This window comes from Lipomyces oligophaga (genome assembly GCF_038497815.1).
Source record: "Lipomyces oligophaga strain CBS 7107 unplaced genomic scaffold V1516scaffold_6, whole genome shotgun sequence".
Lineage (NCBI taxonomy): Eukaryota > Fungi > Ascomycota > Lipomycetes > Lipomycetales > Lipomycetaceae > Lipomyces > [Lipomyces] oligophaga.
This window is the reverse complement of record NW_027117790.1, coordinates 140,975-168,525: the sequence shown is the minus strand read 5'-3', so window position 1 is coordinate 168,525 and position 27,551 is coordinate 140,975. Positions and strand designations below refer to the sequence as shown.

Genomic DNA, 27,551 nt, shown 5'->3' with positions numbered 1-27,551 from the left:
GCTTCAATTCGTTAGTCTTGTATTCAATTGAATCATAGCTGAATACATAAAAATGCCGCATTATGATTCTGCTAGAGAGTTTAAAGAGACGACGGAAATAACTACGACAGAGTTTCAATCTTCTCCGATCTCTCAGTCGTCCGTTATAGAATACAATCACAATCAGACCTCATCCAGTCCGATAAAGACAGACCAAGGTTGTGAATCTACAAATTTTGGTGGCATGTTTGATGATGACTTTGATGTTGATATTAATGGTATTGCCAATATTGATAAGATCGACGGTAATCAGAGCATTCAGGACGACGTTGAAGTGTCGCTTCCAGAACTTATGAAATTCTTCTATTCTCGACTGTTTCCATTCAAGTAGGTTGCTTGCCTATTCCATCGACCGCCTGCTAACAGATTCAGAGAACTCTTTCTCTGGCTTAACCATTTCCCTTCACCTACAGCATCGTTCACTCACCGAGAGATTGCATTTACGCTTCAAAACGATGCTTATCTGCGCTATCAGTCGTTTGGAAGTTATGAACTATTAAAGCAGGAAGTAATGCGCTTAAACCCTTCACGATTTGAAATAGGGCCTGTCTATTCCGCAAATCCTCGAGATCGCAAAATTATCCGTAAAAACGCGTTCAAGCCGCTGGAAAAAGAATTGGTGTTCGACATTGACATGTCAGACTACAATGATATCCGGACGTGCTGCCAAGGTACAAGCATTTGTAATAAATGTTGGAGCTTCATTACAGTCGCAATCAGAGTTATTGATACCGGCCTCCGTGAGGATTTCGGATTCAAACATGTTCTGTGGGTCTACTCTGGCCGTCGCGGTGCACACGCATGGGTCTGTGATAAACGCGCTCGGATGATGGATGACTCGAAACGCAGGGCCATACTGGCGTATTTCGAGTTATTGAAAGGTGGCACTATGATTTCGAAGCGTGTTAATTTGAAGAGGCCTCTACACCCCTTTGTTAAGTAAGTCGAACTTGGCTTTCCCATCTCTCACCTTGCGGAAATACTCACGCAGCAGCCGGAGCTTGGATATTAGTAAGGAAAATTTCACCGAAGCAATTCTGGTCAATCAGAATCCCTGGGAAGATCAAACTCGACAAGAGAAACTACTGTCGTTGCTTCCAGATACAGGTGTGTAATATCTGGGTGCTTGGAACTACTGCGACTAATGGACAGCATTGAATGCCGAGCTGAAGAAACGATGGAGTTCGGGTAATTATAGTAGTATGCAGAAATGGGCGGATATCGACAGTCTTGCGCAGACGGGTATTTCGAAGGTAGATATTCTCAATTGTGTCTTGTGTTCAAATAACAATTAATTGAATAGACATTGGACCCGAGACAGCTGAAGGAAGCTAAACAAGATATTATTCTGGAATACATGTATCCACGGCTTGACTCTGAGGTTTCCAAGCATTTGAATCATTTGCTGAAATCTCCATTCTGTGTACATCCCGGAACAGGTAAGTCAGGAGTTTTGGTTAGTCATTGGATGATGCTAATGGTTCCAGGCCGTGTTTGCGTGCCGATCAACGGCACACGTCCGGAGACGTTTGATCCACTTGACGTCCCAACAGTGTCGCAATTAATGGCGGAAGTGGATAACTATGATATGGTACATAAAGTAGGCGAAGAGAAAGTTGCCGATTTTGAAAAGACGTCGCTGAAACCCTATGTTGAGTATTTCCATCGGTTTGTGGCTGATCTAATGAAGGACGAGATGAAAGACAAGAGACCTGTAGATGGGTTAGAGTTTTAGTTAAATCTGCTTTGTCTGGCTGAGGTATTTGCAGATTTGAAATCTTTTTAATGAACCGTATTGGCAATTGTTTGCGTAGAAAGAGATTTTAACCAATTTGTGCTTCCTAATTGCGAACCATAATACTTCAGAAGTATGATACATTTCAGAAATTACGATACTAAGATTTGGTGTAACCATGAAACCATCAACTAATATGAGATTATTTGAGAATTATTTATCGACTTCGTCTATAGAAGTATTGTGTTCATCTAGTTCATCTTGATCTTCGCTAAGTTTGTTATCAATACTATGGCTGGCTTGATCTTGATCGCCTACATTCTGACCGGCTGATTCTATTGCTTTCAATTTCCTCAATCGCATTTTCGAAGACTCAAACCCATCTTGTTTTCTTAGGGGAATCGCATACTGAAAAGCTAATTTCCAATCTTCGAGCTCGATCCACTTCAGCATGATCTCGAACACATGGTTCGTAGCGAGCACTTGACGACCGGATATCTTGATAAACTCTGCGATTGGCAGTTTTGCAGTTTGGATGCCTTGTTCGGATGCTTTATTGCGGCACAGATTCTGGAATGTTAAAATTTTGAAGTTCAGATACGTCAATCAGACTAAGAATATATTTACCTTATGTCGGCCTTTGTCTACTATTCCGCCAATGATGTATGTCATTCCATGTTCCAATTTAGTCAGCACATTCTCCGAGTCTGAAGATAAATAGACAAGCTTCGACAGTTCCATGGACTCCTCACTGGCTGGTACCGGATAGGGATCGTAGGAAAATGAGATACCATTCCAGCGTTTATACTGGCCCTGTAACAATTCGTCGAAATGATATCGTAAAGTCTTGTCGAGCGAAGTAACATGCAGATCAACGGGATGAGTCGCCCGTCTATTTTCTGCATAGCATTTTGTCAACTGCGCGGCTAGTGATAGTCGTTCCTGCTTGCGTCAGAGAAAATCAACGAGACCGCTATCTAGATTTCATTTCTCGCTCACTTTAGGAATCATCAAGTCGTCGAACGAGCAATCTATGATTATTTTAATCGGTACCATATTTGCAGCCACATCGCGTTTCCGGATACTGTGAATTCCTTCAAGTAGATTATGTTGCTCAGAACTCGCTGGTTCGATTCGATTTTGCTTCTGCCTTCTCTTCTGTATCCGTTGTTCTTTCCGGTATTGGTTACGTTCGTCACGAGTCTCTGCCCATCTTTGTTCTCGCATTTGCCGCTTAAATGCTCGTCGAGACATTCCCTCTGGGGTCTCAAGTCTTGCCGGTCTATCCATTGTAGATGTCCGGTCCAGACTGTGATTCTCATTCATTCTTGCCTTGAGGATAGCCTTCTAGCTCTATCAGTTTCTGTCGTACTCTCTTATACAATGTTGCGCTTCGCTGCGTTATATTGCTTGGCTTTCTGTTAGTTCATTGAAGCATTGCGATATGTATCTAATATCTATACATATAAATAAAGAATTTTCCCGAAATATAGAAATTGAAAAAATATTTTTAAAATTCACTTGTTCCTGAGGCTGAAATTATTGCAAGGCGTATTCTCCCATTTTGCGAGAAATTTCATTTAGATTCTCAATTTGCGACGACCAGCCATAAGAATACATACCTGCCTTGTGTTTTCACGGCACTACCTTACCAACAATGGCCGCTAAAAAAAACCGCCGAATTATCGGAGCTATATCCGAAAGTCTATCCAAAAAGTATAGAAAATCTAGAGATTCAGGTCAGGGTTCAAACCAAGCAACAAAAAATGTGTCCAAAGGCACAAAAAATCAGAATAAGATCAAAAACAAAGAATTACTACAGCATCTGGATGCAACATCTTTACATGATTTGATTTCATTAACCAGTCGAAGTCAGTCTGACAAAAAGTTAACAAAGCAATCTACTACACAATCAACAGCCTTACAAGATATACCTAACATAGACAATATATTACTGGACCAGCTCAAAGAGATTAACATGTCCAACTAGGCCACCTACGATTCGTGAATTTTCATAACAACAGTTCGTATAGCTTTCGTCATGGAATGCACCTTCTCTTGCTTTGAATCCGCTGACTTGATCTCGGCCAACAAACAAAAACACTGTAACATTGATGCGAGTGTGTCGAGGTTCAAAAAAACGGCTTCGCTGGTGATTGCTGTGTTCAGTCGATTATAAAGAGGAAGCACAATCCAATCTCGGAAAGATGCAAGAACCATTTTCTTGGTGTTGTTCATTTCTGGCGGCTGGACCTTTTGTTTTTCCCAAAACTTTGCGGCCCCAGACTTAGACAAGATGACACCGTCACCCTCGAACTCCAGCTGCAGCGGAAGAAATACTGCACACATGTATGGCACAACAGCGGTGTAGTAAAATCTCCATAGCTGAGTCACATGCTCGACCAAGTCAGAGTCGCTATATGAGAGCGCTTGCGATGTTGTATCGAACACAGAAACGCCGAGCTTTACAATATCTCTAACCTCGGAAATCAAAGTACCCGGATCTTTTTCAGATATTCGCCTTTTCGTGTGCAGCAAAACAAGCTTGTTTAGGTCCTCGACAGGTACACGTAAGCCTTCACCTGCAAACAGCGGGGTTACTCGCGCACAAAGAAATGGCCACACATCTTCCAGAGCCTGGTCGCCGCTGATTTTGTTAATATCCCGATAACTTAGTGTTTTCACATCAATTGACGATATGCTTTTCTGTAATCCATACGGTGCGTACGGCGCCTGGGCTGAAGGGTTAAACGAGTATATACTTCCTGCGTCAGAGGTGAGTCTGGAATTGGATGAACTGGACGATAAGATCGCTCCTGGGTTGGTGTCCTTACGCGACCGCAGAAGCAAATGATGTTTGTGTTTGTCATTTATACTTGTTAGGGTTGTTGTCGACGGGAATGACGAGTACAACGGGGAGTTTTGGGATGAGCTGATACTTAGTCTGCGGACATCCACGGGTTTCAATTCGACTGGAGATTTTCGCGACTTTGACTCTTTGCTCGCAGGAACAAACAGCGCTGCCTGAGAGACGTTGACAAGAGATGCTGTTGGTGTGCTGCTTAGACTTGTGCTTGAAGAGTTCGAGCTTGAAGCCGAACTACCGCCGTTCGCCGTAGATTCCGTCGGACGAAGTTTGTACATGCGATGACTGGCAGTTGACCGTGAGCCAGTGGCATAATTGGCCAGAGGCGGGGATTTTGGAGAAGATTGTTTGGGCATAAAGAAAAAGCGAGATTTGGAAAACTGGCCTGCGAAAGGTCGCCGAATACTACTGGTGTGAGAAGAAGGATCTGGGTCTGTAGGTTTCCCTTTGGATAGAGACGCGAGCGAAGCAGAACTAGCTTTCTTCAAGCGTTTGGAAGTGTGAGACTTAGCAGATAATGATGAACTCGAATTATTATTGTTGGTGACATTTGCGTTATTATCCTCCATGATGAGAGAGATAGCCGAGAGGTTGCGATGGCTGCTTGTGCTGCTTCTGCGTAATTTCGGCAGAGTCGGTGCGTGTCGAGAGACCGAAGAGTAGACGGATGTGGTCGACGGTCGAGAGGGATGACTTGAAGAGAGCGAGGTGAATGTAGCACTGGAGAGTTGTGGTAAAGTTCGATGAAGGCTCGGATCAGTGGCCGTGTTGGCAGATCCCGTGGCAGTGGAAGAGAGCGATGAGAGAGAATCCGTAGAGGAACCTAGCGAGCTTTGAGGAGCGGGACTATGGAGAATTTGCCCACTTAATGAAGCCGAACTTCGTCGCGATCGACCGGTTTGCTCGGTCGACAGTCGGTTACCAGAGTGCTCAGTATCCGACGAGATGTATCCAGCGTCATCTTCGTCGTCGTCTTCATATTTCTGATCTGGAGCGATGCTGTCTTCCACAATAACTGGAATCTGGGGCGAGCCTACGGAGCTGGATATGCTGCTTCCTCGTCTTAGTCGCCGAGTGCCAGCATAATATGTACTTGTGAAAGAGGGAATTGAGAAGGTGCCTGAGACGGTGGCTGAAGTCGGTGTTGATTCCTGAATAGACGAGATGCTTAATCGGGAGCTTATGGAGTCGAGTGACCGATTTGAGCTTGAGCTTCTTATTGACTCTTGTCTATTGACATCTTTTTGAGTTTGGTCTATGTTTGTGCTCGCGTTTGCGTTAGATGTCGATATTGGATCTGATGCTGGATCTGACTCTGCATTGGATAGTAGATCTGATATTGTATCTGACATGATTGTCACCAATGCGTCTGATCACTACCGATTTCGCTTGATCTTTTTGGATTATTCTGTGTTATAAAATGATATTAGATAAAAAATTAATATTTTGTACTCTCCTAATCGTAAAGCTTCTGAAGGTTGTGCTGTGTGATTTTACGCATCAAATATCGCGGCGACAAGGGTTTGGAACTGAGAGTAGTTCGTGAGAACGACAGTGATCTATAATTTTCTTAATTACGATATATATAGGAATTCTGATATCCTAATTGAAAATATCAAGTTGAATCAAATGAAGACGTCAATTTCTAGAGTTCGACTTATAAGACCAAGACTCGCGATACGGCGCATGCCTGTGCATTCACATGCCCATGACCACAGTCATGACCACAGTCATGCACACGAACCTCATTCAGGCTCAAAATTAGAGCCGCCAGCACCGAAACCTCAGTCAAAAGACAAAATTGGACTTACCACGGCACGACAGAACTGCAGCTCGCTATTTCCTGCATCAACTACACTTGAGCCAAACTTGGTTTCGCCATTCATTCCCTCATACGCTCGAGACGCCCATACAGCATTATTTGCTTTACAGCTGATTCTACAAAATGCGGTTAATCCACCAGGAGGCACTCTGTCGTCGTTTTCAAAAAATGCTGGAACGGGCGACGTTACTGCGCGTATCCGTCTGCAGTTTTGGAAAGACACAATACAGGCCATCTTTGCAGGCAAGCCAGTTCCGTCTGAGCCAGTCGTTACTTTGCTGTCATCGGTGCTACAGACACATAAGTTCACGCGCGGATTTCTGCTACGCATGATTGACGCTCGAATAGGGCGTATCGGTGATCCGCCGTTTGCAAGCATAGCTTCGATCGCAGACTTCGGTGAGTCTGCTTATTCGTCGATGCTGTATCTGTTGTCGGAAAGTATGATTGAAGGTCGGGCCGTCGAGGTTGAACATATCTGTTCACACATCGGTCGGTCTATGGGTGTAGTGGAATCTCTCGCAGATTTCCCGTCAGCGTTACAAATCCGAAGTCGTGTGCTACTGCCTTTGGACATGCTGATCAAGTATGATTTACGAGAAGAGGATATATTACGACGGCTTGATCTAAAAGAAACCACTACGAAAAAGAAATTAGCCGACGCCGTCTTCGAAGTTGCTACCCATGCGAATGACCAGATTATCACTGCCCGAACAATGTACCAGGAAATGATCTCCAAACAGGGTGGCTGGAAGAAAATCGACGATGCCGTGTTTGCGCCCGTACTAACCGGTGTGCCTGTGCGGGTATGGCTGGAAAAATTGGAAAAGGTGGACTTTGATATTTACAATCCGACGCTTAGAATGCGAGACTGGAGCTTGCCATGGAAAATGTACTGGGCGTACAATTCAAAGAAGATCTAACTAAATATATATTTATATATTTATATATTTTATCCCATTAAAATGCTGCTGTCATAAGCCGATCCACGGATCATGAGATATCTTTGATCGGTGTCGATCAACGTTGACTCGGAAACGCTTACATCATGGCGTTCACAGACTGAGACATCAAAAAGATCATGCATTCGTGAGACAGCTGAGTCGTCTACGATCGACGCGACAAGACCACGAACCATGAAGAATGTATCGTTAAGAAATCGTAGGTAAGAGGCCGACTCTGGCGACAAGTAGTTGCGCGTAAGTATTTTCTTTGGCAATCCGCCATCACTGGCGTCCGTGCTTTGCCTTCCCGGTACATCTCCAGGGCCAGATTTCATAGACTCGGTGCTGTAGTAGTTGAGCGTGGAATACAGTCCTGCGAGCGCCTGCTCAGAAACACCAGCGAAGTCCAGCGCTGGCGGCAGAGTAAGCGACGACGAATACATCTGATCCGCTGGTTTGAGAGCTTCGATAGGTATCAGCCGAAACACGACCGGAAACAGATATCGACAGGTCGTTTCTACAACCTGTTCTGCTGGAACAGCAAATACAGCAGGATTGAACACCCATAGCGGCGCAGGCCATGGTGTCTGTTTCGCGTTGTCATGGAAGTTGTCAATGTGCGATTGAAACACGGAAGCGTAAAGTGAATAGTCATCTTGGGTTAGTGTCGAGGACTGCTGTGAGTTCATTTTTGCGATTGGTGATAGAGCATGAAATAAAGGAGTGTCGTACATGTGTTATGTGGCGGGAGGCTATGGATATCGGTCATATTCACAGGTTCAAGATCTCGGGATACAGTTAGGCAATGTCGTATATAGTTTTACTATTCTTACTATGTTCGTTATCAAAAATATAATATTTATAATTATAATAGGTCTTACATGATTCAGCATATAATTATGAATTATGAGACCGTCATTCATGTACTTTGTCATACATCGATGCAGATATTACTCTACAGTATTTGCTTACTCAATTGGTCTGTCAAGATTATTGTTGATGTATAAAAATTAATTAATCAGAGAATCATTGTAATTTTACATATACAATGTCAAATATTGATCAGTGTATGAGTTCTATTACCTAACTTGAAAGAGTAGGGTTACGTAATCCTTTATGTCTCTCCACAACGTCACATCGACGAACTAAACCAGTCCCAAAAGATACATCTGGCAAGACAGAATCGTTCGAAAATCCCTAAAATCAATGTCGATAATGCCAATTGTTCCATATTCATCGTGTTCAGCGCGTCTGATTTTCTCATAAAATACATTCTTCCAGTCTGTCGGCGCTCGCCATGGCTTCCGTTCTTTCCGCCAGCAGTTCTCATGCCAAACCTCTTCACAGGCCGACTGAGGTCTCCAGAGATCCATCTGGATCGGCAACTGCATCGGCGTATGTAGTGCCTGGTGCACGAGAGTCTGCGGATTCTGTTCATCTCGTTGTTCCGAGCGTTCGACCGCCGTCGTTCATTTCTGCGAGAGTTGTTCCCCAACACTCACCAGCTGCCGTTTCAGCGCTCTCGGACGATCTCTCGCTTTTATCGATATCTCCCCATACCGTTCTTCCGCCGGCTTTCTACTCGTCAACTGCTGCCCATAATCGTTCAGCCACATCTGCGCTCAGGGTATCCATAGACACTGTCGAGCCACCTCCCAGCTCAGCATCGATTCACACCGACATCGTCATCCGCAGCGGTTGGCTAACTAAACGGGCTCGAGGCAACCACTGGTCCTGGAATCGACGTTGGTTTGTTCTCAGGCCAACCCAGCTTGCCTGGTATAAGGACCAGTCAGAGTATAAAGCCTCGAATATCATCCAGATTGCCGATATCAACACGGCCGCAGAATTGGTCGACGACAAGCGGAAAACTCATTTCGCTGTATTTACGCCATCGCGCAACTATCATCTACAGGCAAATTCCAGCACCGAAGCGAAAGCATGGGTAGCAGATATTCGTGCTGCAATCAAGACTGCAGAACAGAAAGCGAACGAAGTCTCAGCCTCAGAATCTAGTCATAAGTCTAATCAGCAATCAACCTGCAGTTTTCGAACCATGAATTTCAGTCCGGCCACAGACTCAGATCAAAGTATACAACAGCCAGGTCTACTGGCTTCTGGATCGAATGAACAGATTCAACCGACCACATACAATCAGGCCAGTCTTGCATTCAGCAGCTCTAGCGATCTGGACTTGCAAGGCGTTAACACAGGCCCCAACGATGCCACCAGTCTCAATGACGGTTTTCTCTCAAGCTCCCCAGAAGCAGTAAATGCGGAAGTAGCAATTTCATCCGATGATCAGCATGTGCTAGACCGTGATAAAGTACTTCAAAGCGGATATTTGCTACGACTAGTAAAAAAGTACAACCAGTGGCGCAAAAAATGGGTCGTTCTCCGAGGAACAACGATTGCGTTCTACAAATCCGAGCATGAATATCGCGTGTCAAAAATCATTTCACTCGAGTCCGTCATCGACGTGTTTGAAACTGACCCGATCTCAAAGTCGAAACAATACTGCTTTTTGTTAATTCTACCGGAGAAACGATTGCGGTTTTGCGCGTCGTCTGAGGACGAGCTGACGAAATGGCTTGTTGCTATTAAGGCAGCAATTGTTCGGCTGCGCAAGTCGAAGTCTTAATGTCCAATCTTTTATTTAATAATTAATGATAAATTCAAGTAATATCGAAATGTAGAATATTCGTGTATATGAATGCGGCTCAATCTCAAATCTTCCCAAATAGATTCAGCCCGTCGAAGAGCCAAAAGCTCTTGCAAATTCGCATCAAGAGGAAAGACATTCAAATCTCGTCCATCATGGCTGTGAATGCGACTGAGATTTTGAATATTTTAAGGGCTGCTGTATTGCAGGACGTAAGTCGGGTTGCTGAGCGGGAAGCTGCCGAATCAAGACTCAGATCACTGGAGACAGAGTCGGGCTTGTATTCGATGTTACAGGTGAGCGCAGTGCTACGGCTTCTGTTCATAGAAGACATGACTGATAATCTAGGACATCGTGCTTTCGAATTCATTTCCTATGGATATTCGCTGGCTTAGCATAATCTATTTTCGGCTCGGCATGGACAAGTACTGGCGCAAGTCCGCGCCGAAGTAAGTACCTTCAAGGCATTTGATACACTTAATCCCGACCAACATAACCGCAGCGTGATTGCTAGAGACGAAAAAGACCATATAAAAAATCAACTTGCTCAGATGTTCACTCTTGAGGATTCGCAGCTCGCATCTCAGAGTGCAGTTGCCATAGCAAGAATCGCCAGGTATGACTATCCAGTCGAATGGCCCACAATGTTTTCCGACATTATCAATCTTGCGCAAGAAAAGTATTCAAATAATGAGCTTGTTGCAACCTGTCGAATTCTTGCTGTTTTGAATCAGATTGTTAAAGCGCTGACCGCTGTTCGGGTCGGAAAAATTCGAAGCTCAATCCAAGAGGCGGCCCCAGAGATTATTCGTGTTATAGGTGCTTGGTACTATGAGCTTTCTCAAGCCTGGCTGGAGTCTTGCGACAATTCCAATAATCGAGCAATCGAAATCAAGGGCCAGATGTGCCATCTTGCGCTAAAAATTTGTCGGCGACTGGTCGTCGAAGGTTACGGTCATCCGAACCGGACTGTCGAAGCACGCGAACTTTTCCGTGTATCTACGCTCAATCTCAGTGTTTGTCTACAAAAAGCGCAAAGCAATCCACTCCAACAACTACAAAAACATATTAAAACTTTAGGAAAGTTTTTTCACGATCTCTCGGAGTCATCGCCGATCGCGTTCGCTCTCATGCCAACTTGCGTCGAATTGTGCAAACTATACTTGGCCGTTCTCGAGTCACATGCGCCGTCATTTCATCAACCTGTTTTTGAGCTTCGAGACTTTTGGGAATCGTTTCTGGTGAGAGGCCTATTACTAATCCGACGTTGTATTAAAATCGTAAGTGGCGATGGAGTCACATTGAAGAGAAGTATGAACTGCATTGTAGTTAGCAATTTTTTCAGTTATTAACCATATAGCCCGTACAACAGAAGATCGCGAGGAATCTAAAGTCGCCGTAAAGTTATTGCAAAACGCTCTCTGTACAGACGAGTTATTGGTCCATATCCACGATCTGATCCTACGATTCTATCTGCGCCTTACTCCAGGCGAGCTCGAGAAATGGAACGCCGAACCGGAGGATTTTGTCCGGGACGAATCGCAGAATAGTTGGGAATATCAGTTACACCCCTGCTCTGAAAAACTATATATTGATTTGTTAATCAACTACCAAGACTTACTTAGGCCGCGACTGTTACAATCTCTAGAGTCGATCAGCGCACAGTTCGAATTATCTGACGATGCACTACTGACCAAAGAAGCTATATACTGTGCGTTTGGCATCTCATCTAGTGCTTTGTATGATAATTTTGAGTTTGATGAGATTTTCCTCAAAGTGCTAGTGCCATTAGTTATGGACCCTCCCCCTGATGCCCCTAACATTTATCGGATTGTGTTGCGTCGGATATCGCTGATTATCAGCAACTGGATCTCCGTCAATTGCAATCAGAGCACTCGACCTGCTATCTACGAATGCTTGGTTCGGTTACTTGATCCATCTTTTCGCCAGCACGATCTAGTGGTCAGGTTGACTGCCACGGAAGCTCTGCGGTGTTCCGTCGACGAGTGGAACTTTAAGCTCGACGACTTTGTGCCATATCTAGAGTACTTTTTATCCAGATTAATGGAGCTTATTCAATCAGTGGACATGATCGAGACGAAGTTAGCGTTATTGCAAGTCATATCGGTGATTGCCGAGGTTTCGGACCAACATATTGTTCCATTTATCGACAGACTCATATCTTTACTTCCCGCACTGTGGGACGAGGCGGGTAACGAACACATTCTAAAGGGTGCTATTCTGCATACTTTACGGAACTTGATTCGCGCTGCCGGGAGTGACTCGGCCAAGTTCTACGGGTTTTATTTACCCCTGATTGGCAGTATCATGGACCCAAAATCAGAGCTGCATGTGTATTTACTTGAGGACACACTTGATCTCTGGCATTGTACGATTGTGAACGCGACAGATGCTAGTCCGGAGCTTCTTGCACTGGTTCCGCCTCTAATTGCCAGTTTGGACTCATCGACAGAGAATCTGCAAGCTGAACTGACTATTTTGGAAGGCTACATGATTCTCTCTCCCTCTTCTATTGTTTCTCAGTATGGCCATCTGCTATTTCGTATCCTGTCATCGTATATTGGTCGTCTGAAAAACGATGCATGCTATGAGGTGACGCTTGTTCTTGAAATTGTGATCCAGTCGTTACCTTTAGAATCCTACATCCAATGCTATGCCGAGTCTGGTCTGTTAGCTCGGCTTCTGCAAGCAATTTTCGATACGCAAGAATCATTCATCAACACTACTCGATACCTGACCGTGTTTGCTCGACTGACTGTGATCAATCCGAATGTGCTGGTCGAGTTTTGCAATCATTACTCCTCACCGATGACGATCACAGCACTAGCGACAACAGAAGCAGCAAGTGTTAACACCTCGATTCAGACCTCTATACTTGGTCAACTTCTGGATATCTGGATGGTTCGTGTAGACAATATGGGCCATCCACGTATGAGAATGCTGACAGCCATGGCTTTTGCCAACTTACTTACGGATCCGGCCATCAGCGCACTCACAGAAATCGGCGAGCGAAAACTTAAACTGACGAAAATCAAAACTGACATTGAGGCCGAACTTGAAGGTGAGTCGGTAAAAATCGATATCGATATGTCCATTTCTAGAGTCATGGGATTGGGATCATTTAGTTAATACCTTTTTGTCTGATATTATATACATTGAAAATAATAAGTCTAGATGTATTTGTGTCATTTGGCTCAAGTCTCTGACCCAACTCATGGCTCAGAGGGTTGCTCTATGCTCAAGACTCCAGTCTGTTTCCATTGTTCGCCTAAGATCCGTAGTCGTGCAGCTGCGGGGAATTTCTTATCTGCGACAGAAGAAGTCCATTCATTACATGCAAGGTTAAGCATTTTCGTCGCCTGATCGCCATACGCCTCTTGAAACCTTCGAGCCCCTAAATCCCACCAGTTTGCAACAACCGTGAAATGAGCATTTGTCAAAGATTCGGAAGGCAGATTCAGCATCCGTGACAAAAATGTCCACGCATGATGAATGGGATATCGCTGAACTAACTGGGACGTTGGTCCGAAACTCATCTGAGTCATCACACTCCAGACCGACGCGATACCACCGATCCGCTCAGAGTACGCTGCGTCCTCTTCCCAAGACCCTGTTTCTGCCGATCGCTTATAGCCCATTCGCTTACGGCCTTCCTCAGTGTCAGTCGGACAGGTGTATCCGATCACATAAGGGCATTTTTTGACTATCCGTGCCAGGAGAAACTCACGTAGTAATGGGTGCTTCGCCATCATGTAGACCGCGATAGTGCCCAAAGGGTACGCGCTTTCTGGCTTAACTATGGTTTCTGTTTCTGCCTGATGAACGATTGACTTGGCAAGAAAATTCAACGACCATTTATAGACCAATTCAGACTGTTGATTCTGCGCGTCAGTCAGGGTATTGGTTAGTTGTCCGATAATCCACTGGATCTGCGTTTTACTATTCGTAACTTGGCCCAGACGAGGTTTGATGTTGCGTCGGGCTTTAGAGCAATACGATTTCAAAGTCGTGTCGTTCTCTATAGGTGAAAGAATGTCCGTTTTAATTGTTTGGATAACGCGTGAGTAATAGTTTTGCTCCGCTTTCGGTTCCAAAAGTATCGTCGACGATTTCACAACCTCGTTCTTTTTCATTCTTTGTTCCGCTTGTGCTTTAATTTTCTCGCGTAGCTCTTGCTCTGCTTGTTCGCGTTGTTGTTGTTGCCTCTGCTGTTGCTCACGCAGTTTTTCTAATTCAATTCGCTCCTTCTCCTTTTGCACCCTCTCTCGTTGATCCCTTTCTTTCTGTTCCTTCTCAAATTTTTCTTTTTCCCTGTTTTCCTTTTCAACTCTCTGCCTCTCCTGTTCTTCCCGTTCTCGAAGTTCCTTCTCTTCCTTCTTTCGTTGCTCGCGTTCTCTCCGTTCCCATTCTTCTTTGTTACGTTTCTCTCTTTCTGAATTCAATCTCTCAAGTTCCAACCGTTTCTCTTCGGCCTGCTTATCTTCGAGTTCGAGTCTAGCTTTCTCTGCCCTCATCCGCTCGTGTTCACGCTCCTCAGTAATAGCCTCACCAATACAAGTCCACATATTCTTCGACCTAGCGACCCAGTATCCATCCCCCTGGGATTCAATAGCATTTAGCCTGGCTTGGTTCGCAATTCGAATCTCATAAGCCTGCCGGTTCTCTAGTTCGGTTTCTTGCGCTATCTGTTTCGCTTGACTGAGCGCCAGATTTGACATCAGATCCTGCAGTACTTCATCCAGTTTATTCGAGCTATCCAGAGATGCCTGATATCGATGCCGGCTTTCCGGCGTAAATACATGCTGTATATCTTCTTGTCCAAACGATTTCAGACGAATTAGTCCTGTTTTAGGAGTCTTCGGTGATTCGCCGATTGTGTTTGTACGTGGACTGCTTGAACCTGAACCGAGTGACGAGAGACCGTCAAACGAGTATCTTCCCATTGTGATTGACAATTCTAGAAAAAAATTAAGCTATGTTGTATTTGCTATGTGAACAGTCTTTATAATTTTGGTAGCTCAGAATATAATGTAAAATAGTACATGTAGAGGCCAATTAAGAGAGATCAATGGGAACATTGAAAGATAGATGAGGGTGCAAGCCGCGTTCGACAGCTCTGTCTTATATCAAACAGATATGTAATGAAACTGTATCGAACTAGAAATACTATAGAACTGTGCAGTGTATCATAAAAAGGCCAGGAGATAAGTTCTTACACAATATAAAATACACTATTTAATAATGTCAGGACTAAGTGCTTACGCTGGAAGTAAGTTAATCTGATTTAACTTGGATTCTACTAACAACCAGAAACTGTTTTGATCATCACCTCAGATGGTCGATTATTCACCGTAAGTGATGACACTAGGTCTGCTACCCTAAAACCATTTACTGACAGGCCAGGGAACTCTCGAAGGATTCGACCAGACCACAAATCTGATTTTATCAGATACCAAAGAGAGAATAATTCACGATGACGAACCGACCGAGGTCATTGATCTCGGCGTCTATTTACTACGAGGCACTAGTGTTGTTCTTTGCGGTCTCGTCGACACGGAATTGGACGATTCGATAGACTGGACAAAAGTACGTTCTCTATATTGACTCCACATACTTGTTTTAACTCAATACTGCAGGTCCGAGGATCAAAACTACATACAATCAAAAATTCTCTATGATCGCCATATACAAATTAACTAGACTACTATCTGTACAGTATATTTATATTACTCATACTTTACCCTGTGCCTCAAACGACTCAATCAGTTCTTGTAAAGGCTCTGTATCTCGTCGATCGAGAAGCTCAAACTCCTTTGAAAAGCTAATGAAATGCGCAAAAAAAGAGTTCCAATGTGCCTCCAGACTGAGATGCACAATCGTCTCGAAATGATTGTAATATATGTGAGCGAATATGCGAAACATCTGTTTAAAAATATTCCGCAACGTCATGGGAAAATGAGCGGGGAACGGCACGCCTGCCTTGGTCGGAAACACCGTTTGGTCATTCAGCTTGTTGTTTGTCCATGTGAGCACGTAATCAATATATGTCGAAGCGGGGAGGCGGATCGGCTTTTTTGACATGTCTAGCCATGTATAGTCGATTCCGGCACCTGCAGACATAGACGGACAAGATTGCGATGTGCAAAACTCGGACAAAAGTCCATAGAACAGATTCAAGTACGTGAAAAACTCAAAGGCTACCAGTTTGTTAGTATATAAAAGGATTAAGTATCAATATCATACCATTTAGGGCGAGCCATTCACCCATATCCACGTATTTTGGAAGCACCACAATCGTCTTGAAACTACCTTTAACCAACGCGGTACGTACAAAAGGTTGGGACAGAAATAGCGGCTTCGGAGCCGGCGCAAGTGTCTGTTTAAGATTGTTTGACGAATTTGAAGATCTTAATGAATTAGACGATGCATTACTCGTCGGTCGTCGGAATGCTGCAGTTGTGGAGTTCGGCTGTTGCTGTTGGAGATGTTGATGTTGCTGTGGTTGCTGCTGCTGCTGTTGCTGCTGTGGCTGCTGCTGCAGTTTCTTCCTTGACGAACGGCCAAATCCTCGACTTACTTGTAAGATTAACATCAAATATATGACCAAACAACTAACCCAAAATTGTTGAAGAAAGACATTGCTCAGTTCAGTAAACAGAATTATGGAGAATACAGCGAATTAGCCTCCTAAATCAATCAATTTAGAACTAAATCGAAAGAAGCTAAAACTTGACAAAGGATCACGACTAAACGAGCAAATTTAACCTCAAAAAGATATAGCTTGTCCTCTATTTTCTTCTCAATTCCTCACTTCTGCTACCATTCCATTCACGCGTCACCTCTTCTACGCGACCTCCCTATCAAATCCTCCGCAGGCCCCGATCTCAGATCACATGATTATATCACGTGTAGTACAAATGGCATGGACTTACCTTAGTACCATGCCGTGGTACGTATTGCCTTCGGTTTGTTTCAATTCGATTTATATGAATTTCAATCCCAATTTGCCCGAAACATAGCGAATTCTTTCTGAAGTTGTTTCTTCAGCACTTTATCACACTTCATCGACCTCAGTCTCTAAATTTTCCCGTAATGGCTGGGCCTCCACCACCACCACCCCCTCCACCTCCTGGGTTTGGCGGTCCTCCTCCTCCTCCTCCTCCTCCTACTGCTGCAGCGACCCCGTCTCCGCTGGCAGGAGGAGGAACTGGCCGTTCGGCTCTGCTCTCCGAAATCCAGCGTGGAAGAGCGCTGAAAAAAGCTGTGACTAATGACCGCAGCGGAGCTACGGTTGGAGGCGCTGTTGTAGGCGAATCAAAGAGTGCTCTATCAGCTGCACCGCCATCTTTCGGAGCTCCTCCAGTTCCTTCAATTACTCCGCCAGGTGCTGTCTCAAATTCTGTTATAGAAGAGCCTACTTCAATCCCTGATGGACGACCCAATTTGGCTGGTCTATTTGCAGGCGGTATGCCTAAGCTCAAGAGTCGCGGCGGTATTGATACGGGAGGTAGTAACTCAGATCCGTTTTCTCGCAATGTTCTCTTATTGATCTCATTCTAGCACATCATCAACAACAAGGTCCGTCCTCTCCATCTGTTCCCCGTCGTCCTCTACACCAAAAAACGGCATCAAGATCATCTTTCATTGATGGCTCTCCGTCTGTTCCCCAGATACCTCAGATACCCTTGGTAAGACCGGCTGCTCCCGAATCAGCACCGCCAATTCCATCTATGGTAGCACCTCCAGTTCCGTCTACGGTAGCACCTTCAGCACCTCCACTGCCTTCTTCAAATGTACCTCCTGCACCTCCCATTCCAGTCTTCAATGTTTCCGCTCCTCTCCAGCCTTCTGCAATTGTGCCTTCTTTACCGTCCTCTTCGGCACCCTCGGTTCCCTTAGCTCCTGCTGTTCCAACGTACCTCCCTCCTTTCACGCCTTCTCATCGACCTACAAAATCTTCTAGCAGTACGCGGAGTCACCAACGAGATACGTCTTCCTCCTCTATTCCTTCTATTCCTTCTAGTTTACCACCTGCTCCTTCTGGTCTACCTCCACCGCCTCCGAGTATACCATCAGGTGCCCCACCACCACCGCCCCCAATGCCATCAGCTATTGCAGCTCCAGCAAGCATTGAAGAATCAGTGCCGCCGGCTCCTCCGCCGCCATCATTTCTGGTGGAGAACTCAGCGGGAAATGAGAGACCTGCGCGTCCGATGCTCTTCCCTGCAAATTTGAAAGCCCAAATTGAGGCCAGAGGTAAGATTGCAGCTGCCGCAGAGGGTGTTTCTACTGGCGAGTCGTCATCGCGAGCAAGCTTCACTTCGGCCGCTCCACCTCTACCTAGTGCTGCAGCACCTTCCATTCCCGATATTCCTCCTCCTAGTATCCCGACGATGGCACCGCCTGCAATCCCTTCGGGAATACCTCCCCCCCCCCCTCTTCCATCTGCAAGCGTGCCGCCCACATCAGGTTTGGCTAGCGCTTCGGTACCGCTTGCTCCTTCTTCTATAGTCGTCACTTCCTCTGGGGTTCCACAAGCACCTCCACTTCCAGCATCGTCGATCCCCCCCTCTAAATCCACGCAGTCCTCGCCTGGGCACTTACCGCCTATTCCAGTATTTCTCCCTCCGATGATGAAAAGCTCTGCACCTGCAGTCCCTACTAATTCTACTCCGTCCATCCCAGAAGCACCGTCAGGAGCTCCGCCACCACCACCTCCAATGCCGTTTGGTGCCCCTCCTCCACCTCCGCCAGTAGCCACGACAGCAGGTAACGATAGTGACGAGGATAATGAAGATGATTATTCAGGTGATGAAGTTGGATATAATCCCGTTAGTAGCATGTTGCTTCCAGGGAAGACTGCTCCTAAAGTGCCCGGATATAATCCTGTCAGCAGTATGTTACTGCCCGAGACAGGAGGTAGCGCAGGAGGGCTACCTCCTCCTCCGCCTCCGCCTGCTGGTTTTTCGTCTTCGTCCTCGTCTTCACTCAGTGCACCACCACCTCCACCCCCGCCACTGCCATCAAATGCATCGAATGGGCGTACTTCAGGTGGACTTCCACCTCCTCCCCCCCCACCTATGGGGTCACCAACGAGCTCGCGCACATCTCTGGGGGCCCCTCCACCTGCTCCCGGCGGAATATCACACTCGCCTACAAATTCTATATCTTCCGCTACCGGTGTTAGCAGTCGGACGTCTACAACACGTCGACCGGCGGCAGCGTACAAAAATATTCGGGATGTTAATGCGTCGTCTTACACTCTGACTTCTGCGAAGAAGCTTGAGATTGATGATTCAAAATATAGATTCAAAAGCGACACCGAGCTACCTAAGCCACGAAAATTCGAAGATAAGCAAAAGCTATACCCTAGTGGGCGAGGCAGCTCTATGCCGATAAACTTTTCGTTGTTTGCATGAGAGAATGACTAGACAGATTGTATTGACAAATTGTGAGAGAATGACAGATTAGGAATACAGAAAATAAAAATATAATAACGCGATAACCAAAGAATGAGTACAATAGGATGTGTCGAACAGTTGATGAAACCTCTAACTATCTCTACAATTACAATCACAAACGTTTGATTCCAACTTTTTTCTTTTTCGAGTCTGCAGTGCGTTTCGGTTTAGCCGGCGATATCGTAGTAGTGGCAGGGAGTGGCGATGGCACGCGCTGCTGCGCCAGAGGCTGTAGGACATTTTTAGGCGAACTCGAGGATGAGGAGGAGAAAGACGAACAAGGATTAGTGATGTCTTCTGAAGACGCCCGAATCAGTGTTGGATTCGTGGGCGCATCAGAGTAGATTTTAGCGACTGTAGTTGATTTTGCGTTAGCAGAGGAGTTGGAAGCTGAACTGGCAGCAGCAGTAGAAACGGCAGAAAACGTAGATCGCTTTAAAGCATGAACAGAAGTCATAATTCTCGCCATCCTTTCAAAATCTTCGAAATTTTCGAGCAAAAGTTTTCCAGCTTCTTCATTCAGTGCTGATTCTGGATTCGGTTCAATCAGTAAACACCGAATCACCTATTCTTAGATCAGTAAACAGAAACGCCAAGGTAAATAATATCATTCAGCTTTAAACAATTTATTACCATTAAAACATGGCGCAGATCTACAGACGAAGTCCAGTCCCGCTTCAGCGTATCTACGCAAACCTCGCCTGTTCTGGGCGCAACATTTGGATGAAAGATCTTTGTCTCGAAGTATGCTTTCGGCGGCGAGTTTGGATACTCCTGCGGAATGATCAACCGCACTTTCCATGCTCCTTCCGCATACGGCGTCGAACTAGGGCCCAGTAATGTTATCGTGATTGTTGTCAAGTCTGATGGCCCGCCGTCAGGGAGGATAATATCTGGATGCGGTGTCGCTCGAAACAACGCGCCAACGTCGCTTCGAAGTCTTGCTAGAGACCCCATTTGTCTTGGATATCGTGCTGGTTAGAAAATTTTTGAATTTCGAAAACAACAATGAATATATCGTCGCTTCGGCTACTGTAGAAATCGCAGATCTGTTGTTGTCTCGGGCGCTGGGTCTAATTGTTTGTTTATGTTTTGGTCACCCGGATTAGGAAACTCATCACAACCTACTCACATTTCATTCTGTAGTCTAGCATCAACATTTACGTCTATTACCTTCGTTATTAAGTTTCTATGATCATAATCCATAAAGAATTGTATTAATTCTGGTATTTGTATCCAAGTTTAATCATACGTGCAGCTCAAAGAGTATTTGGGCGACGAATCACTATCGTCAGTAAACACACCCCAATGCGTCTCGACACCCTCTACTCCAGAAGTAGCAGGCTTCCACGATTCGTCAAAGGCTTCGAATACAAAGGTGTTCACTCCCCAGGCCCGCATCGCGCACACGCTCTCTTGCCAGTATGTAGCCGCATTCGAAACTGAAGGTGTGGATGACTCGTAACTTCCTCCATCTGTAGGCCAGCCAGTCTCGCCAACCCAAAAAGTAATATCTGTCGCTCCCTTAGCTGTTTGAATAGATTGCAGTGCTTGCATGATATCATCGAAGAAAGAGTAAGAAGAGTTAGCCATCGTCTGACCTTGCCAGTACGAAAACGCGTTTGCATAAACAACATCGGATGCTGTGATTGCGTCGACATTAGCTCCATCTACTAAAACATTCCAAGAATCAACAGTGCCAATAGGAACGCTATCGTAGCCATCAATAGCATGAACAAGATCTCGAACTGCGTTAATATCAGAGGCAAGCTCATCTGCCGTCAGATCGCCTCGGTAAAGAGCCTCGGAGCCAACGAGAATCGTCGGAATGTAAGAAGCGTCAATAGTAGGGAGATAAGTAGAAAGTGCTGTCTTCTCCTCAGAAAAGTGTGTATCATCCGTAGGCCAAACGCCGAGAACAAGCTTGAAATTTTTCTCCTTGAGCTACGGATACATGTTAGCTCGTTTCTTCTTGCCACGACTTCTAGACACAAGACAACTCACAGCGGGGATGATGTTCTCTAAGGTGTTGCAATCGGACGCAGCATAGACACGAACAGTATCGGTATATGAGGCAATAGTATCAAAATCAGTGTTGTAATCATCGGAAGTTTTCTGTTTTTGTTAGATTTTTCGCTCCAGTCGCTGCTGTTGTAGGTAACAGGCGTATAAAGGGGAAACGAATAGATGAATCCGAAGCCCTTTAGAACTTGTCGCACTACAGAAAAGTTGCGATTAGAACAAAACTTACACATTCACCATCGCTATTTCTCTTTACTCCAAGCGACATACCGAGCTGTTGAAAACATTAGTAAAAATACAGACAGCAGGTGCATAACAACCAGAATAAACACACCTGGCCGATAGCAGAAGCATAGCCTGCAGCAGCAAAAATTGACAAAAGAACCGACGAACGCATTATTATATTCTATCAGTCAAATCTAGAAACAATTTATGTTCGTTAATCCGATTGTCTAATTACGAAGCAACTAAAACAATCAGAATTGTAAACAACAACAAGCTAAGCATGAATGAAAGAAAGTTGCGAGACACCCAGTCCTTCCTAGGACCGCGCCTACCACCCGAAACCCACCTACTGACCCAAAATGGAAACTATCTGCCGCTTTAGGCAACCGCGGAATCCGGGCTAAATTAGGAAACTACAGCTAGTGTAAATTTATAAATAGAAACACGTCCTTTTATGGACTCTATTCACTATTTCTTACGTAATTAGAATCCAGCTTCTCACACTTCTTTGACCATTCTATATTTTTTTATTGTCGATACATACGCACATCTTCGCGTGAACTGACACCGAGGCCACTGTGTACGGTATTAGTTCGGCTTAATTTCAGATTCTTCAAACCATTGAAACCGGATGATCGTGTCGATTGGAATCCTACAGGTGATTGAACGTTTTGTAAATGATCTCCTAGCGGCATGATGTTCTCCGATAGCACATGTCTGCTTTGACGACGTCGATGCTCTTTAGTCGTAACTCCTCTACTCGTCAATGTCTCTGTACATGATCGTAAAAGTTCGACAAAGCTGTCAGAGGCATGACCCAACGCACTGCCGTATTTGACTGCCGCTAAAAACGCCGAATTGTTGGTTGCATATAACTCTTCAACCGCAGATTTTGAAATACCATCACTCTCCGCAGCTGCAGAAAGAATGACTTTCTGTTGCTCGTCTAGCTCGGCAACCTTTGAGTCCAGCAGAGTTCGTAGCCATGACAATTCGGCCGCTCTGGAACTTGAGAGATCATCCGTAGAACGATGCTTTAGCCGATCGAGCTCAGTCTGTAAACTGATGACTTCTCTCAAATGCTCCGACTTCGTAATTTCTATCTTCTCTCGCAGCACACCTGCTTCGTCTTGAAGAATTTTAACTTGATCATTCAACATCTGTTTCTCCTTAGCCACAAGCGTATTCTCTCGCGCAGAGACGTTTGCCAGATCACTCCTCTCTTTCTCATAATCTGCTTCCATTTCTTTGATTTTTTCTTTTAATCGTTCAACTTCGTCAGCATAGGTCTCACATCGTAATTTGTATTGCTGCGACTCATTGACTTTATGATTCAACTCCATAATCGTCGTCTCGCTTGTCCCATGCTCTCGGCGAAGATCGTCTAGTTGAGTCAAGAGCGAATCGTTCCGAGCCTCTAGATGAGCAATCTTCACTAATTCATCACTTTCTGATACAACTCTAGACGACTTTCCTGGACTTCCAGTTACTGGCCGACTATTGCCAGCTTCAGAATCATCTTGCTCGATTGCCTCATCCTGATCTTCCGCAACCGATATGTGTCCTGAATGATGTCCAAACGACGAGTACTTTAATTGATCTGCCAATAGACCCATCATTTTCTGTAGAGGATCTAACTTCTTCGTCAATGCTTCACCTAAAATAGTTTCTAACACTGAGTCATCAAGTTTCATGCCAGCATTGGAAGCCTCGGCCAAAATTCGAAGTCGTTGCTCCTGAATCCCTTCTGACCACTCCGATTCTGTATCATCATCTGCTGTAGCGCCAGTTCGAGACTGAGTACCACTCTCAGACGTACATTCCGCAGCGCTTGGAGTAGCTTGAGTCAGTCGCTCGATGATTCCATCAAGTTGCTCCTGATTCAAGTCCTTTGCAAATGTACCACTTTGAACCAAAGGCGTGAATGACAGTCGTTTCGTTTGTTGTTCGCTTGAAGATGTCGATGACGGTGCAACAGATTCCTTACTGTCAGGATTTATGATGGGAATTCGTTTACTCTCTCGTGGAGGCCGAACTATCTGCACAGACTCACTGTTCATATCTGGAGTGAACACAGTCGCAGACTGAGATGCAGGCGTGCTTCGAGCGCTATGCACGTGTAAAGGAGGCGTTTGCATTCTCGGCGACGTCTCATATTGTGAGTTACTGCTATGTGACTGCATCATCGGCGTGCTCACAGCATATTCACTGACAGGTGTAATGTAGTTTGCATCAGATGAATATGTTGCTGCAGAAATCGGTACAGGCTGTACTGGAAAATATTGTCCAGTACCACTAGGCGTACTAGGCGCATAAATATTTAATCCATTCGCTATAGCAGCAGAAGAATCTAATGTCGGTCTCATGGGTGCTGTAGGCAAAGAAATCTGCAGCGGCATTTGCATGGAAACCTGATAGTTCTCAAGCTGCTGTGAGGAGGTCACTAGTGGTGAGCCACTTTGATCAACTGAAAACGATAGAGGAATATTTCGTTCTAAATGCTGTTAAAAAGCTATTTATTATACAAAATTAACTCACCATCGACCAGTTGTATAGTTGCTCTACCAGATTGTAAAGCTTCCACAAACACTCGAGAGTCTCGAGGCAACAATAGCGCTATGGCCAGCTATAACACAGTTAGATTCTAGATTGACAATGATTCTTGTAAAAATACACACCGTATTATAATGCATCAGCACCCATGCCTGCACTCGCTGTTCATGGATTCGGATTTCCTCCTTGGTTCTGAACTGAGCTTGCAAAAAGCTCAATTCAGGCGGACACAGAAATGAAGTCACCTTGTTTCCCCAATTGATTATAGCCCTGGAAGTAGGTATCGAAGGACTGGAGGAGTAATGAAGTGACTGCTGGTGGTGCTGTTGATAGTGTTGATGGTGATTATGTTGATTATGCTGATTATGCTGTTGATGTTGGTGTTGATGTTGGTGTTGGTGTGGTTGCAGCAGCCTCTTCCCTTCCGCAAGATTGGGACTAGATTTCGGTCCTGATACTTCAGGTGTAGGGCTTGAGCTATTCTTTATCTGGACCGTATTTCTATCCATCCATGACTGGACTAATAACGAAACAGAATCATCAAAATCCTCTCCTCCTGAAGATAACGATTTCCCTGTGTCTGGAGATGACGAGCCAGCGACTATCTAGAGTTTAGTACTTCCAGCATGAATGAAGAAAAAGTAATAATATTCGCTGACAATAGTTCTTACCGTCATTTTCAGGGATTGAGGGATGAGAAGCATGGCCCCGTTGAACTGACGAATTATATCGCCGAGAGCTGTTCGAGTACGTCCGCGAGTGATACGACATAATTCTTCTATTGTCAGACCATTTTAGTTCTTATTGCAACCGAACAGCTATGAAATAAATTCTAGCCCGAACATATTTGTCCGACAGGAAAGAACAGAAATAAAATAGGGGTACACATACCTCCGTATATCGGTCAAATTATATGCACAGTCAACAAAATTTCGAATAATAAGATAACACGAAAACAATAATTGATAATCTGAAGTTGTCACGGAATTAGAGAAATAACTGGAAAGCGAATTGCAACATGGGTTGACAAAAACCAGTCATGACGACGTACCGTTGAACGAAGGAGGTGCTCTCTATATAGAAAATCAAGTACCTACTTGTCTCCTATAGCAAGCCAATCAACAACAATAAGTAACCTTTAAGAATCTGCTAATTTCTATATATAATGCAGTTCACAAAATATGAACTGAATCAATAGAAAAAAACAATGCCAAATATGGACTCGAAAGTCATCCGGGAGAAATTGATCAAAACAAAGGTCACAGTGATTTATTTTGATTTCGAGGTCCCGTGCTCCCTGCTGTTGTAAACAACACTCAGTAATAGAAACGATTTGAGTAACGATCTATTAGTTTGGTACATTGTTTTTGTACACTCGAATTCATTATTATGGTTTTATTTGATTTTTGTAAAGTTCTTACGAGTTCTAACGAGTTCTATATTTTCTATTGGCCTGAAAGCTCCCTTTAACCACCGTTGCTGAAGTTGAGTTCGACAAAACTCGCAATTATCATACAGCTCTCACAAATATCGCCTAAAATTTCAATCATCCGTAGCACCAAAAAAAAGAAGTTTGTTTAAGGCAAAACCCATATTCAGTTTCTTTGCTTGAACGTCCGAAAAGGCTATTATAATTCATTGTCTGGAATATCAACAAAGGGGTTCTTTTAGTAACGCGCCATATTTCCCAATGCGGACCTACCTCCCATCATATTGACGCGTTAGATGACTTGGCTGAGCGCGTCTAGGGTTCGTTACCGCTGATCTTGATCCTGTTATATCTTGGACTGCACTTTGCTTTGAATATTCAAATATTTTATCTGAACTATTTTCATTCTGAGCTTTGCTACTTTCTCCATAGCTTGCAGTCCCCGCTATTTTTTCCGAATTGTGATGATCTGACGCGTATACGACACGTAATTAGGGCAGGGGTGTAAAGGGCTTACATGTGAATCTCCTTGTAGATGTAGCATGGATTTTCCTCTGCATGTACCTAAAGAAAGTGTGCAGTATCTTTGTTCGTAGAAACGTATTGTCTTCTGTTGATAGATTGGAGTATTAACAATAAGTCTAAAAAAAATTGCAGCACTCACGATTCCAGCGTGGTCTCCCACCGCAGTACTAAGTGAGCCCATAGTAGCTTAACTGGAGAAAATCTGACGGGGTTCTGTGCTTTCTACTAGGTATGACCGCAACTACGAAAGTAATTAACCTTCTATTGATAATGCCTATTTTTAATGATTTGGTTAAACTGGACTGTTAATCATCGCAGTGTGGGTGGTACTAATATGACAACCTCAATTATGTCTACTTATGTTTAAATCAAGAAATACTAAGAACTACATCCATTGATTTTATGAAAGAATCTCACAATTTAGCTCATGAATTGTAAGAAGTGGTATATTCTTCAGAACTACAACTTGTACAGCAGGCCTGAGATTAGTTTTTGTTTTGAATTGTAGGAATGGATATTTCTAGAATTTGAAGTCAATGACATCTTTTTCTGATGTTCGCGTTATATGAGTATATTTCAACAGCAATCAGAGTTTCATTTAGTTTTTAGTTTTTAGTTGTTAGGCTGCTAGGAAACTGGGTAAGCATGCCAGGCAGATTTTAACATAGTTTCAATCGTGGGCTTTTTGTCAGCTTGCATCCAAGATAAAATTGATTATATTAGTCTTAACGAGCAACAATCAAATGTTGCTGACATATCAAGCCTCCGACAATTTCCCCTACTCTTTACAAAAGAGAGCATAGTCAATCTAGTCTATTCAGTGGAGAACCAGCGCAACCGAGCTACCTCGACGACACTCAAGAAGCTAGAAGTGGTGTCCTATTGAAACTCATCAAACTTAAACTAAGTAGCTGTTTCAGTAATAAACTCGCATTAATTGATCAATCATCAAATTCATTTGATGTCTGTATCAAATGACAATTCAGATTGATAAGCGGGGATCTCTGGAGATGGTGGAAGGATAACTCGGCATCTCTCCAATGACCTACTACAAAATTTTTATTAGGATGGCGTCCATTGCAATTAAGACTGACGTCTATTATTGAAATTTGTTTGAGCATGACTTTAGGACGAATCAATCGGTCGGGTGCACACATTCCCTATACTATCGGCTGTTGAGAAGACAACTGTAGTTAAAAGCTAATAAAAACCGTCTGCAGGTCAATTATTTATATTAATGACATAGT

The 27,551-nt window shown here is 44.3% G+C and overlaps 15 protein-coding genes across 15 annotated transcripts; 7 read left to right on the top strand and 8 right to left on the bottom strand.

The window, feature by feature from the left end:
* Nucleotides 1–14: 14 nt before the first annotated feature.
* Nucleotides 15–2,033, top strand: V1516DRAFT_678002 (DNA primase small subunit). The gene is made up of 6 exons (XM_066922685.1): nt 15–366; nt 412–978; nt 1,034–1,146; nt 1,192–1,292; nt 1,343–1,478; nt 1,527–2,033. Exons 1-6 carry the CDS (start codon nt 53–55, stop codon nt 1,772–1,774), a joined length of 1,479 nt encoding a protein of 492 aa, XP_066776027.1. The 5' UTR covers nt 15–52; the 3' UTR covers nt 1,775–2,033.
* V1516DRAFT_627672 (guanine-1-methyltransferase-domain-containing protein) lies at nt 1,988–3,064 on the bottom strand (the record flags this gene model as incomplete). Its single annotated transcript, XM_066919804.1, has 3 exons — nt 1,988–2,344; nt 2,402–2,716; nt 2,774–3,064. 3 exons carry the CDS (start codon nt 3,062–3,064, stop codon nt 1,988–1,990), a joined length of 963 nt encoding a protein of 320 aa, XP_066776026.1.
* Nucleotides 3,065–3,433: 369 nt separating this feature from the next.
* Nucleotides 3,434–6,105, bottom strand: V1516DRAFT_451467 (HbrB-like-domain-containing protein). Its single transcript, XM_066919061.1, has 2 exons — nt 3,709–6,105; nt 3,434–3,651 (listed from the first exon to the last, which is right to left on the bottom strand). The coding sequence occupies exon 1, from the start codon at nt 5,990–5,992 to the stop codon at nt 3,770–3,772; it is 2,223 nt and encodes a 740-aa protein (XP_066776025.1). The 5' UTR covers nt 5,993–6,105; the 3' UTR covers nt 3,434–3,651; nt 3,709–3,769.
* Nucleotides 6,106–6,153: 48 nt separating this feature from the next.
* On the top strand, nt 6,154–7,468 carry V1516DRAFT_677991 (Squalene/phytoene synthase-domain-containing protein). The gene has a single exon (XM_066922684.1). The coding sequence runs from the start codon at nt 6,270–6,272 to the stop codon at nt 7,383–7,385; it is 1,116 nt and encodes a 371-aa protein (XP_066776024.1). The 5' UTR covers nt 6,154–6,269; the 3' UTR covers nt 7,386–7,468.
* On the bottom strand, nt 7,364–8,137 carry V1516DRAFT_677990 (uncharacterized protein). Its single transcript, XM_066922683.1, has one exon. The coding sequence runs from the start codon at nt 8,093–8,095 to the stop codon at nt 7,415–7,417; it is 681 nt and encodes a 226-aa protein (XP_066776023.1). The 5' UTR covers nt 8,096–8,137; the 3' UTR covers nt 7,364–7,414.
* Nucleotides 8,138–8,493, top strand: V1516DRAFT_677988 (uncharacterized protein; the record flags this gene model as incomplete). The annotated part of the gene is made up of 2 exons (XM_066922682.1): nt 8,138–8,234; nt 8,288–8,493. Coding segments are annotated over 2 exons (223 nt in total), but the record flags the coding sequence as incomplete, so codon positions are not given.
* Nucleotides 8,494–8,576: 83 nt separating this feature from the next.
* V1516DRAFT_677987 (uncharacterized protein) lies at nt 8,577–10,089 on the top strand. Its single transcript, XM_066922681.1, has one exon. The coding sequence runs from the start codon at nt 8,704–8,706 to the stop codon at nt 10,045–10,047; it is 1,344 nt and encodes a 447-aa protein (XP_066776021.1). The 5' UTR covers nt 8,577–8,703; the 3' UTR covers nt 10,048–10,089.
* Nucleotides 10,090–10,223: 134 nt separating this feature from the next.
* Nucleotides 10,224–13,218, top strand: V1516DRAFT_627203 (armadillo-type protein; the record flags this gene model as incomplete). Its single annotated transcript, XM_066919780.1, has 4 exons — nt 10,224–10,364; nt 10,417–10,517; nt 10,571–11,379; nt 11,429–13,218. The coding sequence occupies 4 exons, from the start codon at nt 10,224–10,226 to the stop codon at nt 13,216–13,218; spliced, it is 2,841 nt and encodes a 946-aa protein (XP_066776020.1).
* An 83-nt stretch (nt 13,219–13,301) lies between these two features.
* On the bottom strand, nt 13,302–14,603 carry V1516DRAFT_626796 (GLE1-like protein-domain-containing protein; the record flags this gene model as incomplete). The annotated part of the gene is made up of 2 exons (XM_066919763.1): nt 13,302–14,165; nt 14,208–14,603. The coding sequence occupies 2 exons, from the start codon at nt 14,601–14,603 to the stop codon at nt 13,302–13,304; spliced, it is 1,260 nt and encodes a 419-aa protein (XP_066776019.1).
* A 727-nt stretch (nt 14,604–15,330) lies between these two features.
* On the top strand, nt 15,331–15,767 carry V1516DRAFT_665300 (LSM8 Lsm protein-like protein; the record flags this gene model as incomplete). Its single annotated transcript, XM_066920664.1, has 4 exons — nt 15,331–15,358; nt 15,400–15,440; nt 15,493–15,675; nt 15,726–15,767. 4 exons carry the CDS (start codon nt 15,331–15,333, stop codon nt 15,765–15,767), a joined length of 294 nt encoding a protein of 97 aa, XP_066776018.1.
* V1516DRAFT_677980 (Mob1/phocein) lies at nt 15,682–16,922 on the bottom strand. The gene is made up of 3 exons (XM_066922680.1): nt 16,706–16,922; nt 16,333–16,661; nt 15,682–16,286 (listed from the first exon to the last, which is right to left on the bottom strand). Exons 1-3 carry the CDS (start codon nt 16,726–16,728, stop codon nt 15,820–15,822), a joined length of 819 nt encoding a protein of 272 aa, XP_066776017.1. The 5' UTR covers nt 16,729–16,922; the 3' UTR covers nt 15,682–15,819.
* Nucleotides 16,923–17,181: 259 nt separating this feature from the next.
* V1516DRAFT_703553 (uncharacterized protein) lies at nt 17,182–19,817 on the top strand (the record flags this gene model as incomplete). Its single annotated transcript, XM_066924139.1, has 2 exons — nt 17,182–17,596; nt 17,650–19,817. 2 exons carry the CDS (start codon nt 17,182–17,184, stop codon nt 19,506–19,508), a joined length of 2,274 nt encoding a protein of 757 aa, XP_066776016.1. The 3' UTR covers nt 19,509–19,817.
* Nucleotides 19,586–20,620, bottom strand: V1516DRAFT_449395 (ubiquitin-conjugating enzyme/RWD-like protein). Its single transcript, XM_066919060.1, has 2 exons — nt 20,184–20,620; nt 19,586–20,115 (listed from the first exon to the last, which is right to left on the bottom strand). Exons 1-2 carry the CDS (start codon nt 20,505–20,507, stop codon nt 19,663–19,665), a joined length of 777 nt encoding a protein of 258 aa, XP_066776015.1. The 5' UTR covers nt 20,508–20,620; the 3' UTR covers nt 19,586–19,662.
* Nucleotides 20,621–20,792: 172 nt separating this feature from the next.
* Nucleotides 20,793–21,969, bottom strand: V1516DRAFT_627639 (glycoside hydrolase superfamily; the record flags this gene model as incomplete). Its single annotated transcript, XM_066919801.1, has 4 exons — nt 20,793–21,494; nt 21,555–21,665; nt 21,802–21,846; nt 21,907–21,969. 4 exons carry the CDS (start codon nt 21,967–21,969, stop codon nt 20,793–20,795), a joined length of 921 nt encoding a protein of 306 aa, XP_066776014.1.
* A 355-nt stretch (nt 21,970–22,324) lies between these two features.
* Nucleotides 22,325–25,121, bottom strand: V1516DRAFT_686537 (uncharacterized protein; the record flags this gene model as incomplete). The annotated part of the gene is made up of 4 exons (XM_066923666.1): nt 22,325–24,291; nt 24,336–24,423; nt 24,476–24,951; nt 25,022–25,121. The coding sequence occupies 4 exons, from the start codon at nt 25,119–25,121 to the stop codon at nt 22,325–22,327; spliced, it is 2,631 nt and encodes an 876-aa protein (XP_066776013.1).
* Nucleotides 25,122–27,551: the final 2,430 nt, after the last annotated feature.